The sequence below is a fragment of the Bombina bombina genome, chromosome 7, assembly GCF_027579735.1.
Source record: "Bombina bombina isolate aBomBom1 chromosome 7, aBomBom1.pri, whole genome shotgun sequence".
Taxonomy (NCBI): Eukaryota; Metazoa; Chordata; class Amphibia; order Anura; family Bombinatoridae; genus Bombina; species Bombina bombina.
This window is the reverse complement of record NC_069505.1, coordinates 297,692,343-297,709,324: the sequence shown is the minus strand read 5'-3', so window position 1 is coordinate 297,709,324 and position 16,982 is coordinate 297,692,343. Positions and strand designations below refer to the sequence as shown.

General features: G+C 37.4%; 1 protein-coding gene across 2 annotated transcripts in view; it reads left to right on the top strand.

Moving 5' to 3' along the window:
* Window positions 1–16,982, top strand: part of PLXNB1 (plexin B1) — a 337,984-nt gene that overhangs the window by 305,654 nt on the left and 15,348 nt on the right. For both annotated transcript variants that reach the window (XM_053720873.1, XM_053720874.1), the window contains exons 28-32: window positions 1,373–1,519; window positions 3,882–4,059; window positions 5,596–5,699; window positions 7,704–7,788; window positions 10,558–10,724. In XM_053720873.1, the coding sequence (XP_053576848.1) occupies window positions 1,373–1,519; window positions 3,882–4,059; window positions 5,596–5,699; window positions 7,704–7,788; window positions 10,558–10,724 (681 nt within the window). The remainder of the gene's footprint in view (window positions 1–1,372; window positions 1,520–3,881; window positions 4,060–5,595; window positions 5,700–7,703; window positions 7,789–10,557; window positions 10,725–16,982) is intronic.

Genomic DNA, 16,982 nt, shown 5'->3' with positions numbered 1-16,982 from the left:
CCGCAGGAATGGTAAAAAATTTATTTTAAAATTATTATTGCTTCTGGCCACTTTGAAATGACTGCCAAGCTCTGCCCACTGATAACATCACGATCTGGGCTGCATATGGCATCCAATCACAAAAGGCTCATTAGTTGGATTTAACAGACTGTCAATGCTATTCAGCAGAGTGCATAGATGCAGCCCAGATCATGATGTCATCAGTGGGCTGAGTTTGGTAGCCATTTCAAAGTGGCCAGAAACACTGTTCATTTTAAAATAACTTTTTTACTTTTCCTGCTGCATGATATAGAAAGGGTGCAGGAGGATATTTGCAGCTTAATCTAAGGTAAGACTTTAAGATGACTAAGGTGTAGATTTTCCTTTTAACTCCTTAATGACCACGGTGTACCTTGTACGTCGCTGGTCATTAAGGGGTTGTCTGGTTATAATAGCGCAGGTCTTGCCACGAGCAACAAGACCACACTATTAGACCTTCCCTCCCTCCTGCAGACTTGCTAAAATAGCATGGTCTCGCTGCTGGTGCCGAGACTGCACTATTGAACAAAAGTCACCCCCTTAGAAAGACCAGCAACGTACCCTGGTTGTTAAGGGGTAAAAGTCTACTTGGATTTACGTTGATAAAGCATTTGAAAGGCTTTTCTTCAGCAATAGAATCAATCCAAAAGTATCCCTGTTGCTTGCTATGCAACACGTATGGAATATCAATTCAAAATTATGTATAAAAGAGCTATGAAAAGATTTTTTTTAATCTTTATTGTATTAAATTATAGATCTCAGCACTTATACATCACAAGCATATTATGATCATTGTTTACACAGAGGAAGGTATTGGACTTAAAGGGACATGAAACCCAACATTTTTCTTTCATGATTTAGGTAGAACATACAATTTTAAACAACTTCCCATTTTACATCTATTATCAAATTTGTTTCTTTCTCTTGGTATCATTTGTTGAAGGAGCAGCAATGCACTACTGGTTTCTAACTGAACACATGAGTGAGCCAATGACAATCGGTATAAATATGCAGCCACCAATCAGCAGCTGGAACCTAAGTTCTTTGCTACTCCTGAGCTTTCCTAGATAAACCTTTCAGCAAAGGATAACAAGAGAAGGAAGCAAATTAAATAATAGAAGTAAATTGGAATAAATATGCAGCCACCAATCAGCAGCTGGAACCTAAGTTCTTTGCTACTCCTGAGCTTTCCTAGATAAACCTTTCAGCAAAGGATAACAAGAGAAGGAAGCAAATTAAATAATAGAAGTAAATTGGAAAGTTATTTAAAATTGTATGCTCTAAATGTCTAAATCATGAATGTCTAATTATGACTTTACTGTCCCTTTAATTGTCTTTTCTGTCTTTATCTCAGGACTCAGTCGGTGAGCCGCTCTATATGCTGTTCCGAGGTATAAAGCATCAGGTGGACAAGGGACCCGTGGATTGTGTGACAGGGAAAGCCAAATACACTCTGAACGATAACCGGCTACTGAGAGATGATGTAGAGTACAAGACCTTGGTGAGTACAAAACAACACCTAGACGTTTTACATTTGTTTTCGGATAAATTATACGAATAACATTTTTGTCTCCGTTATTCTGAGTTTTTATTTGCAATCAAATAATGAGTGTCACTTTTAATTAATCAATTAACTAATTAACAAAATTAGTTCATGTATTCGTTAACGGGCTAATCAAATATACAAATCTGTAAATTTTTATTTGTGATTATCCCTTTAACAACTTGAGAAATAAATGAAATACAGTGTTCTCTTCAGAAATTGTTGTTGTTAAAGTCTTACCTTAGATTAAGCTGCAAATAGCCTCCTGCAACTTTTCTATATCATGCAGCAGTAACGGTGAAAAAGTTATTTTAAAATGAATATTGTTTCTGGCCAGTTTGAAATGGCTACCAAGCTCCGCCCACTGATGACATCATGATCTGGACTGCATATGGCGTCCAATCACAAAAGGTTCACTAGTTGAATTCAACAGATTGTCAATGTTATTCAGCAGAGTGTCTAGATGCAGCCCAGATCGTGATGTCATCGGTGGGCTGAGCCAAACTGTCCAGAAACAATATTCATATTAAAATAACTTTTTTCACTGTTCCTGCTGCATGATATAAAAAGGGGGTGCAAGAGGCTATTTGCAGCTTAATCTAAGGTAAGACTTTAAGATGACTAAGGTGTAGACTGTCCATTTAAATGATTCATTTGTGCAATAAACATTGAAAAATGTTAATATTATGTAATTTTAGCTAAATGTTTGCTAACATTTTAGCTGGGTGGTCAGTAAAATTAACTAGGTGGTGCACTCGTTAAAAAGGGTCCTGGGCAGAACACTGAAGTAATTTTTGTTGATTTGTTAATTAGTTAATTTCTTGATTAGTTAAAAGTGACATTTGTTATTTGTTAGCAAATAAAAACTCTATTACTGAAAGGGACATGAAACTCCAAATTTATCTTTATTGATTCAGATAACACATTGTTTTTTAAACAGTTTTCCAATTTACTTTATTCTCTTACTATCCTTTGTTAAAGGAGCTGCACTACTGGGAGATAGCTGAGCACATAAATAAGCCATTGACAACAGGCAATTATGTGCAGCCACAAAGCAGCAGCTAGCTCCCGAGCCTACCTAGGTATGCTTCTCAACAAAGCATACCAAGAGAACTAAGCAAATTAGAATATAGAAGTAAATTGAAAAGTTGTTTAAAATTGTATTGTCTATCTATATCATGATGGAAAATGTTTGGGTTTCATGTCCCTTTAAAAGAAAGAATACATGGTACTCTACATATTTCAAATGAGCTATGTTTAATGAGTAATTTCTTACAGCTGAGCTAACCTTAGATATACGACTTGTGCAGCCAAGACATTTTCAGTTTGTCTGAAATTTTCGTACTGAATATTTGGTAAAATTTGTTTCCCCCTAATATTTATTGGTTGCACTGTTCGGTATTTGTTTTGTTTATAACTAAATAAATACTAAATTTAAGTTAAACATTTTACTTTAGTTTTCGTTAAAACGAATGTAAATGTTCGAAGCTACAGGTGAAAAGTTCTCCTGTAGCTAGAATACTTACCTTAAAGGGACACTGAATCCAATTTTTTTCTTTCATGATTCAGATAGAGCATGCAATTTTAAGCAACTTTCTAATGTATTCCTATTATCAATTTTTCATCATTCTCTTGCTATCTTTATTTGAAAAAGAAGGCATCTAAGCCTTTTTTTGGTTCAGATCTCTAGACAGCACTTTTTTTATTTGTGGATGAATTTATCCAACAATCAGCAAGAACAACGCAGGTTGTTCACCAAAAATGGACCGGCATCTAAACTTACATTCTTGCATTTCAAATAAAGATACCAAGAGAATGAAGAAAATTTGATAATAGGAGTAAATTAGAAAGTTGCTTAAAATTTCATGCTCTATCTGAATCATGAAAGAAAAAAATTGGGTTCAGTGTCCCTTTAAGTGCAGGTCCTGGGAGCTGGCGCGCTAAACCTCCTGTTAGCGCAGCCGGGCTCTGGCAAGCAGAGGGTCGTGTTAGGGCGCTCTCCAGAGAGCATTAAGGTAAGTATTAACCCCTTTAAAAAAATTAGAGGAGACAAATAAATACTGACAAGTTTTTTGTTTTCTTTCATTTTCATTGGTGCGTTCATTCATATATTCATTTAGTTAAATTAATATCCAATTTTCGTCACAAAAGTGCATCAGTGACAAAACGAATGCGCCTTTCTATAAGATACACGCAACCCCAGAAACAATTCTGCTAAAAGAATGATGAAAGTTTAATGTTGACTTTAGTGTCCCTGAAGTTATCTCCTTGCGAATAAATCAACTGGTTTTAAATATATTAACTTATTTATGCCCTGCAGACACTTAATGCTGTGACTCAGTCAAACACGGGGGGAATCGGAGAAGAGGAGGCGCAGGGTGTGCCAGTAAAGATACTAGACTGCGACACAATCACGCAAGTGAAAGAGAAAATCCTAGAACAAATTTACAAGGGAACTCCGTACGGTTTACGGCCAAACCCAGAGTCTCTGGACCTTGGTAAGTGACTGCAGTCAAGTTATGGTCGTGATTATCATATAACAAAGGGTTAATAAAAAAATGTGTGACAATAACTTACTATAATTCTATGTTGAGGAAAAATTATTTAATTTTATGTCATGACTAAAACTATTAAAAGTTTAACACTTCTTAACCCCTTTGCTACCGGGAATTTCTGAGAAAATCTTGCCCAAAGAATTTTTAGCATTTTTGCTATCATTCTGTTTAAACAGAAATAGAGCCTTTGTTTTTTGTTTTTTTAATTTACAGTAGACAACCCAAGGTATAGATCTAGGTTGATGTTAGTATATCTGATGCCGCTATTTGGCCGCCAAATACGATCATATAAAAAAAAAACTTAGGTTTCTCACTAAAATTATTTACACACAACTACTGCAGTCATAAGTCACATGGTTGTATCAGATTCTCTGGGGTCCCATTTGTTCAGAAATAGCAGACATGCATGGCTTTGCCATTGTTTTTTGTATTAATGCAGCTGTGCACCACACTTTTGAAATTCCTGGGTAGTGAAGAGGTTAAACAGTTAGCTTGTAAAGTTAATATTTACTGTAGTAAATGGATTAACCTCCCACCTGACACCTCCCACCCCCTGATAGTTTGCCAGTATTCAGTTTAGGGCTTTTTTTTCTGTAGTGTAGGGAACCCTCCTCACTCTCCCACCTCCCTAATCCCCCCCCCCCCCCCGAGCAGTTCTCTATAACCAACCCCATCTGACTGCTCCTGCCACGTTTGTTACTGGCAGACAGTCTTCTAGTAGCAAATTCTTCTTCTTTTTTTATTTTGTTTTATATTTATTATATTTATTTTTTCTGTAGTGTAGGGACCACCTCCGCTCCAGCCAATATTTTTCCATGGTGTGGAGAGCAATCTCTCACTCTCCTTTCAAAACCATTTTCCGTAGTGTAGAGAACCTAGCCCCTCCCTTCTCACCTACTGCACTAGGCTGTACATTATCCTTCCTCCCACTCAGCACCAATGTAAGATCATTACAGTGAATGACACAGACAGTGTCACTCTCTGTAACGATCGGCGATCTGGCTTCATATGGTAAGTGAGCATGATCAATGCTCCCTTATTCTATGAAGGCAGATTCCTTTTCCCCCCAGGTTGCTGGCAGCGGGGACCGCAACATGTCCCTCTGTGCTGGATGTAGCTATTACATCAACACAGTACGATGGACAAAGTACTGAGTGATGTAGTACTTATGTCCATATGGTGCAAGTGATTAATATTTCATTCAAACAATCTGATGAGTGGGCAGAGTTTAATAAACCAAACTCCTAAAATAACCCTAAGAGATCCCCCACAATTAGGTAAATATCGGAAAAGATTCAAACGTATATTAGGAGCGCTCAGAGGCTAAAGGTTTACAGATTTTTGAAACTTTTCCGATATTTACCCAATCTGTAAACCTTTAGCCTCCGAGCGCTCCTAATATATGTTTTGAATTTGTTAATATTTCATTATCACAATGTTTGCTTTCATCACAATTTTGCTCTTTCTTCCTGACATCAGAATGGCGATCAGGGCTGGCAGGTCACCTCATTCTCTCAGATGAGGATCTGACGTCTGTGGTCCACGGCTCCTGGAAGAGGCTAAATACACTTCAGCACTATAAGGTAAGGAAGCTGATCACACGCTGCAGAGCTAGAACAGATGTGGTGTAGCATTAGGCTGATATGTGCTGAAAATATATTTTCAGTAGAATTCTGATAAGTTTAGCTTGAAATATAAAGCTGTTAACCCCTTAAGTGTAGATGACATCATGTGGTCATCATTTGCACATTGTATTTAGTGCAGATGACAACCATGTGTTGTCATCTGGGGGGGTAGCTTTCAGTTTTTACCGAGACCACCTTCACTTACCCCCATCCCTGGTGGTTTAGTTGCCCAACATCACCAATGAAATTCAGGGATACCGGTGATGTCATCATGCATGTCCAGAAGTCCCTGGCAGGACCAGAGGGCTTAAGGGAGATGGATGGGGGGGGGGGGGGGTAAGTATTTAAACCCTTCATTCTCAGCTCTCTGAAACCCTAGATACCCCAAATACGCTATGTTTAAATGGAAATCGCCTGCTCTTTCAAACACTGTCTATGAGTCTTGAGGTACAAAGTAAAAACACACATTATTAAAAAATAAACTTTAAAATGCACTTTATTTTTTTTAAATGAGGGGGTTTCTAGGTAATCAAAAATGTCTAGGAACCCCCAAGACCCCTTGCTTTAAATTGAGGATCATGGTAGCCTCTATGTGCAAATCAAACATAACTATACCCAAAGGCCCTTATTTATATGACTATATCCCCTTCTTTTTACTATAGAGTTTAGAGGTAAAAAAAACTATATAGAATTGCGTATAACCTTGTTTATTAAAATTGTAATTAATTTGTTACAGGTTTCTTGCATTACATAATATACTATATATATTTATTTTATTTATATATAAATATATCTGCTGGGAGTGGGACTCCTAAAAAAAAAAGATATATTATATGTGTTGGTCTGGTAGTGCTTAAATATCAACATCATCTAAAACCTGCAAAACAGCTCAGCACATAGGTAGAATATATATATATATTTATTTTTTTAATAAACTATATATATATATATATATATATATATATATATATATATATATACACATGTTTTAGCATACTTGCCACAGTTTCATTGGTTACTACTAATACAAAGGAGGACAGTATAGGGTTACCAAAGTGTATGCGTTGTTCAATTAGGACATATGATTATAGCTATCCAATTAGGTAACAGACACAGGTATATATTTTAAAGGTTTTAATGTGATTGATGTTTATGATTAAAGGGACATTCCAGTCAAAATTTAAATGCACATAGATTTATTAAATCTTTGAATAGAAACATTTTTGCAATATACATGTATTGGCAAAAATGCTTCTAGTAAAAGTTAATACTGTTTTAGTGTTAACATTTTTCTCTGCACGTGCATGTCAAGCATAGATAGATATTGTCACTGCATCCACATTTTACATAATGCAGCTGCTCAGAGCACCAGTGGGGCTTGTATCATGTCAGCAATTAACAAATTGAGTCATTAACAGATGGTACAAGCACCTTAGGCTATCTGAGCAAGTGATGTGTTTAAAATGCTGGTGCACGGTGCATACTTAAATACTCTTTTGAAACAGCTTTAGCTTTTATTAGAAGCATTTTTGCTAATGAAAGTATATTACAAAACTGCTTCTATTCAATACTGAAATGCACCCATGTGGTTTCCAATTTTGGCTGGAATATCCCTTTAAGGCCTTACGGTCGAAACTTGTCAAGCATGTCATTCTGTGAGAGCTGCTAATTTGTGTTTTAACCAAGTATGAAATAAAGGAACTTTGCTTTTAACACACCTTTCTGCTGGCTGGATTCTCGTTTCTTCATATATATATATTATTCAGAATTCAGGGGAGGAAGGAGCACAGGGACCAGCAGTGATAAACCTTGTTCCAGTTTTAACCCAAAAAAAGGCCTTTAATTTTTAACTGTTCAGACTGGTATGACCAGAGATAGGAGCACAGACCAGATTCCTTGTGTGCAGAAGATGCGGGTGAAGAATTTGTTTCTCTTTTGTTGATATAAACTTTTTATCCTCAGGTACCTGATGCAGCGACAGTCGCTCTGGTTCCTCGGCTCAGCAAGCACATTCACCCAGAAAACCACGATTACATTCCAGGAGAGAGTGAGTCACACTGTTTACATTGTCAAGATTCTATTTAGTGGTTGACTGGGGATTCCGATGTCTAATAATGGCATTGAAAGGGACAGTGAAGTCCCACATTTATATCTATCATTGAAAATATATTAACCAACATAAATCATTTTTGTTTATTGAAAATGAAGTCATCTGAAGTGTAAAAGCATCTTATGATACAGGCAGTATATAGCTTAAAAGGATATGAAACCCACATTTTTTGTTTCCTGATTCAGATAGAGCATGCAATTTTAAGCAACATTCTAATTTACTCCTATTATCAATTTTTCTTCATTCTCTTGCTATCTTTATTATTAAAAGCAGGAATGTAAGCTTAGGAGCCAGATCATTTTTGGTTCAGCACCCTGGGTAGAGCTTGCTGATTGGTGGCTACCAATGAGCATTTCATTTTACACTTAATTTTTAAAGGGAAATTCTTATGCAATTTTTTTTACTATCAATGCTCCGGTTTTATGTGTTTAACTCCTTTGTGTGTGTGTGTGTGTGTGTGGGGGGGGGGTAAACACATAGTTAAAGTCCCACTTGGAACCACAAGTGCTACACATGCCATGCTGAACATAACCAATGATTGTGGTAGTTGTGTGACTGCCGATTGACCCACCGCTGTTACATGTTTGGGACCAGTAGTTCCCTGCAGCACTTAAAAGGACATTAAACCCTTTTAATTTCTTTCATGATTTAGATAGAGATTATCATTTTAAACAACTTTCTAATTTACTTCTATTATCTAATTTGCTTCATTCTCTTGATATTTGTTCCTGAAAAGCATATCTAGATAGGCTCAGTAGCTTTTGATTGGTGGCTTCACATATTTGCCTCATGTGATTGGCTCACCCATGTGCATTGCTATTTCTTTAACAAATGATATCTAAAGAATGAAACAAATTACATAATAGAAGTAAATTGGAATGTTGTTTAAAATTGTATTCTCTATCTGAATCATGAAAGAAATGTTTTTGGGTTTAATGTCCCTTTAAGTAGAGCTTTAACTATATATTTAACTCCCTTTGCGGGGGTTAAACACAGAGTTTGAGTGTCGATAGTGCAAACAATTATATGCAATGAATTAGCGCATGTGTATTTTGCACTCTAATGTCCATTTTAATCAATTTGGGTTAATTTTTAATAGTCAATCACAGACTGAATGTTAATGTGTAGAGATGTAATTTTATTGGCTTTAAAAGATTAAATACAATAGAATTGCATAATCAAAAAGTATATAATAAAATCACAATGCAATAGCACTTGCTTTCAATTTAAAGGACCAGTCAACACAGATAGATTTGCATAATCAACAAATGCAAGATAACAAGACAATGCAATAGCACTTAGTCTGAACTTCAAATGAGTAGTAGATTTTTTTCTGACAATTTTAAAAGTGATGTCTTTTTCCACTCCCCCTGTACCATGTGACAGCCATCAGCCAATCACAAATGCATACACGTACCATGTGACAGCCATCAGCCAATCACAAATGCATACATGCTTATTCTGTGAATTCTTGCACATGCTCAGTAGGAGCTGGTGACTCAAAAAGTTTAAATATAAAGAGACTACGCGCAATTTTATAACACAAGTAAACTGGAATGTTTCTTAAAGCTGGATGTTCTATCTGCATCATGAAAGTTTAATTTTGACTTTAGTCAGACATTAAGAGCTCACCTGGTGAGTTTATTTTCAACGTGAAAGGAATATAGAAGTAAAAAATAAAATGCTGTGTGATAATAAGAGCTGGATTACAAGTGGAGCACTGTTTACCGCTTCCACTCGTGCGTAAACTCCGCTAGAAGTAAGCGTTTTTTGTGCACATCGGTTAGCGCATTACAAGTTGAAAGTAAAACGTTTTCACACAATCGCTTACCTGACGTGCGTAAAAAGCCGAACTTAGAATATTGTGACTGTGTTAACGTCTTCCCCCCCATAGACTTCAATGCAGAGCAAAAAGTGTGGGGGGGGGGGGGGGGGGAACTAACACTCTAACTCACTTGCAAACCCAATTGTGTTTAACCAAAGTGCACTAACCTGACATGAAATCTGAATACTTCACATTCCAATGTTTTTCACATAGCAGAATATGTTCTATTTATTCTTAAATACGTATATATATATGATGATTTTTTGGTAAAATATATATCTATACCAATATATATATATATATATATATATATATATATATAGTTGATTATATAACAATTTGATTAGATAGTTATTATGAATGTAACTGTACTTTTAAATATAATTCTGATGTGTTTTTTGCTACTTTTTTATCTCACATAAAAGTTAGCCAGAGCACTAAAGTCGTGCTATCCCGACACGCATTAAATTAAATTGTGCGCCCTACTTCCGGCATGAGCAAAGAGCTGCGATAAAGCGCTTTTCATATTTTAATGAAGTCCTAAATATAATACATTTTGACTAGCGCGTCCTTTTTGTTGGGGGGGAGGGGAAGGTAGAGAGCTAAGCCCATTTGATGGGGTGTGTTTGCAGCAGCTTTGAATATAATAAAATCTTCACAGCTACTTGCCTGAGTACGTAGATAGGAAACCATACTTACGATCACTTAATACACATCTCTTATAAAGAAACCCACATGCTCGCATAACAGATTTTTTGGCACTTACATTTTTTTATATCACTAAATTATTTATGCAGTGAGTTGGTTAGATTTTCTACATCTGTTTTCTGTACAAACATCTGTAGATTTATATGTGACATATGCTCTGTTCACTTTCCCAGAAACTCCAATGCTTGAGGATGCAGATGAGGGTGGAATAAAACTCTGGCACTTGGTAAAACCTACAGATGAGCCAGAACTTCCCAAACACAGACGGGGAAGTTTAAGGGACAGAGAGCGAGCTAAAGCGATCCCCGAAATCTACCTGACGCGGCTTCTGTCTATGAAGGTAGGACAACGCGCCTATAGCCCTCTCTCCAGTCATACACAGTTTTCCCACTCATTGACTAGACTAGAGAGGGACTAGGGATGCACCGAAATGAATATTCTGGACCGAAACCGAAAATTCAGGATGCTCTTGGCCGAAAACCGAAAATGACTTTTTTTTAAACAAATGATTTTAAACACCTAAATAAAATCTACTGTAAACTTATTTTCTTAGGCAACTATTTTAAAATATTTTTGTTTTAGTTTTTTTATTTTGCATAATTAGATTATTTATGGAATTAATCTGAATTGAAGAACTGCAAGAAAATAAAATTAAAATAACCCCACTTTTATTAAAAGTAACACACAAAAAATAACTTAAAATAATAATATGCTACACAATAATTTCACCAAGAAAAAAACAGGCAAAAAATAATGATAATGCCATTTTCGGCCAAAATGTTTCTGCGACCGAAATTTCGATGCATCCCTACACAATATTAAGGGGCATATTTATGATTGTGCGAGCGGACATGATCCGATATTGCAGATCATGTCCGCTGCACATTGATAAATGCCGACAGCATACGCACTCTGCATTTATCATTGCACCAGCCGTTCTTATGAACTGCTGGTGCAATGCCGCCCCCAGCAGATTTGCGGCCAATTGGAGTCAATCAACCCGATCGTATTCGACCAGGTTGATTTCTGTCCGCCGCCTCAGAGCAGACGGACAGGTTATGGAGCTTCATAACTTCTGTTTCCGGCGAGTCTTCAGACGAAGCTTGATAAATATGCCCCTAAGTATCAATATACAGTTTTCTTTCATGTAATTAACAAGAGTCCATGAGCTAGTGACGTATGGGATATACATTCCTACCAGGAGGGGCAAAGTTTCCCAAACCTTAAAATGCCTATAAATACACCCCTCACCACACCCACAAATCAGTTTTACAAACTTTGCCTCCAAGGGAGGTGGTGAAGTAAGTTTGTGCTAGATTCTACGTTGATATGCGCTCCGCAGCAAGTTGGAGCCCGGTTTTCCTCTCAGCGTGCAGTGAATGTCAGAGGGATGTGAGGAGAGTATTGCCTATTGAATGCAGTGATCTCCTTCTACGGGGTCTATTTCATAAGGTTCTCTGTTATCGGTCGTAGAGATTCATCTCTTACCTCCCTTTTCAGATCGACGATATACTCTTATATTTACCATTTCCTCTACTGATTCTCGTTTCAGTACTGGTTTGGCTTTCTACAAACATGTAGATGAGTGTCCTGGGGTAAGTAAATCTTATTTTCTGTGACACTCTAAGCTATGGTTGGGCACTTTATTTATAAAGTTCTAAATATATGTATTCAAACATTTATTTGCCTTGACTCAGAATGTTCAACTTTCCTTATTTCCAGACAGTCAGTTTCATATTTGGGATTATGCTTTAAATTATCATATTTTGTCTTACCTCAAAAATTTGACTTTTTTCCCTGTGGGCTGTTAGGCTCGCGGGGGCTGAAAATGCTTCATTTTATTGCGTCATTTTTGGCGCAGATTTTTTTGGCGCAAAAATTCATTTCCGTTTCCGGCGTCATACGTGTCGCCGGAAGTTGCGTCATTTTTTGACGTTATTTTGCGCCAAAAATGTCGGCGTTCCGGATGTGGCGTCATTTTTGGCGCCAAAAGCATTTAGGCGCCAAATAATGTGGGCGTCTTATTTGGCGCCAAAAAATATGGGCGTCGCTTTTGTCTCCACATTATTTCAGTCTCATTTTCATTTGCTTCTGGTTGCTAGAAGCTTGATGTTTGGCATTTTTTTTCCCATTCCTGAAACTGTCTTATAAGGAATTTGATTTATTTTGCTTTATATGTTGTTTTTTCTCTTACATATTGCAAGATGTCTCACGTTGCATCTGAGCCAGAAGATACTACAGGAAAACCACTGCCTGCTGGATCTACCAAAGCTAAGTGTATCTGCTGTAAACTTTTGGTAGCTATTTCTCCAGCTGTTGTTTGTATTAATTGTCATGACAAACTTGTTAAAGCAGATAATATTTCCTTTAGTGATGTACCATTGCCTGTTGCAGTTCCCTCAACATCTAAGGTGCAGAATGTTCCTGATAACATAAGAGATTTTGTTTCTGAATCCATAAAGAAGGCTTTGTCTGTTATTTCTCCTTCTAGTAAACGTAAAAAGTCTTTTAAATCTTCTCTCTCTACAGATGAATTTTTAAATGAACACCATCATTCTGATTCTTTGGACTCTTCTAGTTCAGAGGATTCTGTCTCAGAGATTGATGCTGATAAATCTTCATATTTATTTAAGATGGAATTTATTCGCTCTTTACTTAAAGAAGTACTAATTATAATTGCTTTAGAAATAGAGGATTCTAGTCCTCTTGATACTAATTCTATACGTTTGGATAAGGTTTTTAAAGCTCCTGCGGTTATTCCAGAAGTCTTTCCTGTTCCTAATGCTATTTCTGCAGTAATTGCTAAGGAATGGGATAAATTGGGTAATTCATTTACTCCTTCTAAACGTTTTAAGCAATTATATCCTGTTCCGCCTGACAGGTTAGAATTTTGGGACAAAATCCCTAAAGTTGATGGGGCTATTTCTACCCTTGCTAAACGTACTACCATTCCTACGTCAGATGGTACCTCGTTTAAGGATCCTTTAGATAGAAAAATTGAATCTTTTCTAAGAAAAGCTTATCTATGTTCAGGTAATCTTCTTAGACCTGCTATATCATTGGCTGATGTTGCTGCAGCTTCAACTTTTTGGTTGGAAACTCTAGCGCAACAAGTAACAAATCGTGATTCTCATGATATTATTATTCTTCTCCAGCATGCTAATAATTTCATCTGTGATGCCATTTTTGATATTATTAGAGTTGATGTTAGATTTATGTCTCTGGCTATCTTAGCCAGAAGAGCTTTATGGCTTAAGACTTGGAATGCTGATATGGCTTCTAAATCAACTCTACTTTCCATTTCTTTCCAGGGAAACAAATTATTTGGTTCTCAGTTGGATTCTATTATTTCAACTGTTACTGGTGGGAAAGGAACTTTTTTACCACAGGATAAAAAATCTAAAGGTAAAAACAGGGCTAACAATCGTTTTCGTTCCTTTCGTTTCAACAAAGAACAAAAGCCTGATCCTTCGTCCTCAGGAGCAGTTTCAGTTTGGAAACCATCTCCAGTCTGGAATAAATCCAAGCCTGCTAGAAAGGCAAAGCCTGCTTCTAAGTTCACATGAAGGTACGGCCCTCATTCCAGTTCAGCTGGTAGGGGGCAGGTTACGTTTTTTCAAAGAAATTTGGATCAAATCTGTTCACAATCTTTGGATTCAGAACATTGTTTCAGAAGGGTACAGAATTGGTTTCAAGATGAGACCTCCTGCAAAGAGATTTTTTCTTTCCCATGTCCCAGTAAATCCAGTGAAAGCTCAAGCATTTCTGAATTGTGTTTCAGATCTAGAGTTGGCTGGAGTAATTATGCCAGTTCCAGTTCCGGAACAGGGGATGGGGTTTTATTCAAATCTCTTCATTGTACCAAAGAAGGAGAATTCCTTCAGACCAGTTCTGGATCTAAAATTATTGAATTGTTATGTAAGGATACCAACGTTCAAGATGGTAACTGTAAGGACTATATTGCCTTTTGTTCAGCAAGGGAATTATATGTCCACAATAGATTTACAGGATGCATATCTGCATATTCCGATTCATCCAGATCATTATCAGTTCCTGAGATTCTCTTTTCTAGACAAGCATTACCAATTTGTGGCTCTACCGTTTGGCCTTGCTACAGCTCCAAGAATTTTCACAAAGATTCTCGGTGCCCTTCTGTCTGTAATCAGAGAACAGGGTATTGTGGTATTTCCTTATTTGGACGATATCTTGGTACTTGCTCCGTCTTTACATTTAGCAGAGTCTCATACGAATCGACTTGTGTTGTTTCTTCAAGATCATGGTTGGAGGATCAATTTACCAAAAAGTTCTTTGATTCCTCAAACAAGGGTAACCTTTCTGGGTTTCCAGATAGATTCAGTGTCCATGACTCTGTCTTTAACAGACAAGAGACGTCTAAAATTGATTACAGCTTGTCGAAACCTTCAGTCACAATCATTCCCTTCGGTAGCCTTATGCATGGAAATTCTAGGTCTTATGACTGCTGCATCGGACGCGATCCCCTTTGCTCGTTTTCACATGCGACCTCTTCAGCTCTGTATGCTGAACCAATGGTGCAGGGATTACACGAAGATATCTCAATTAATATCTTTAAAACCGATTGTTCGACACTCTCTAACGTGGTGGACAAATCACCATCGTTTAATTCAGGGGGCTTCTTTTGTTCTTCCGACCTGGACTGTAATTTCAACAGATGCAAGTCTCACAGGTTGGGGAGCTGTGTGGGGATCTCTGACGGCACAAGGAGTTTGGGAATCTCAGGAGGTGAGATTACCGATCAATATTTTGGAACTCCGTGCAATTTTCAGAGCTCTTCAGTTTTGGCCTCTTCTGAAGAGAGAATCGTTCATTTGTTTTCAGACAGACAATGTCACAACTGTGGCATACATCAATCATCAAGGAGGGACTCACAGTCCTCTGGCTATGAAAGAAGTATCTCGAATTTTGGTTTGGGCGGAATCCAGCTCCTGTCTAATCTCTGCGGTTCATATCCCAGGTGTAGACAATTGGGAAGCGGATTATCTCAGTCGCCAAACGTTGCATCCGGGCGAATGGTCTCTTCACCCAGAGGTATTTCTTCAGATTGTTCAATTGTGGGGGCTCCCAGAGATAGATCTGATGGCCTCTCATCTAAACAAGAAACTTCCCAGGTATCTGTCCAGATCCCGGGATCCTCAGGCGGAGGCAGTGGATGCATTATCACTTCCTTGGAAGTATCATCCTGCCTATATCTTTCCGCCTCTAGTTCTTCTTCCAAGAGTAATCTCCAAGATTCTGAGGGAATGCTCGTTTGTTCTGCTAATAGCTCCGGCATGGCCTCACAGGTTTTGGTATGCGGATCTTGTCCGGATGGCATCTTGCCAGCCATGGACTCTTCCGTTAAGACCAGACCTTCTGTCACAAGGTCCTTTTTTCCATCCGGATCTGAAATCCTTAAATTTAAAGGTATGGAGATTGAACGCTTGATTCTTGGTCATAGAGGTTTCTCTGACTCCGTGATTAATACTATGTTACAGGCTCGTAAATCTGTATCTCGAGAGATATATTATAGAGTCTGGAAGACTTATATTTCATGGTGTCTTTCTCATCATTTTTCTTGGCATTCTTTTAGAATACCGAGAATTTTACAATTTCTTCAGGATGGTTTGGATAAGGGTTTGTCCGCAAGTTCTTTGAAAGGACAAATCTCTGCTCTTTCTGTTCTTTTTCACAGAAAGATTGCTATTCTTCCTGATATTCATTGTTTTGTACAAGCTTTGGTACGTATAAAACCTGTCATTAAGTCAATTTCTCCTCCTTGGAGTTTGAATTTGGTTCTGGGAGCTCTTCAAGCTCCTCCGTTTGAACCTATGCATTCATTGGACATTAAATTACTTTCTTGGAAAGTTTTGTTCCTTTTGGCCATCTCTTCTGCTAGAAGAGTTTCTGAATTATCTGCTCTTTCGTGTGAGTCTCCTTTTCTGATTTTTCATCAGGATAAGGCGGTGTTGCGAACTTCTTTTGAATTTTTACCTAAAGTTGTGAATTCCAACAACATTAGTAGAGAAATTGTGGTTCCTTCATTATGTCCTAATCCTAAGAATTCTAAGGAGAAATCATTGCATTCTTTGGATGTTGTTAGAGCTTTGAAATATTATGTTGAAGCTACGAAATCTTTCCGTAAGACTTCTAGTCTATTTGTTATCTTTTCCGGTTCTAGAAAAGGCCAGAAAGCTTCTGCCATTTCTTTGGCATCTTGGTTGAAATCTTTAATTCATCTTGCCTATGTTGAGTCGGGTAAAACTCCGCCTCAAAGAATTACAGCTCATTCTACTAGGTCAGTATCTACTTCCTGGGCGTTTAGGAATGAAGCTTCGGTTGACCAGATCTGCAAAGCAGCAACTTGGTCTTCTTTGCATACTTTTACTAAATTCTACCATTTTGATGTATTTTCTTCTTCTGAAGCAGTTTTTGGTAGAAAAGTTCTTCAGGCAGCGGTTTCAGTTTGAATCTTCTGCTTATGTTTTTTGTTAAACTTTATTTTGGGTGTGGATTATTTTCAGCAGGAATTGGCTGTCTTTATTTTATCCCTCCCTCTCTAGTGACTCTTGTGTGGAAAGAT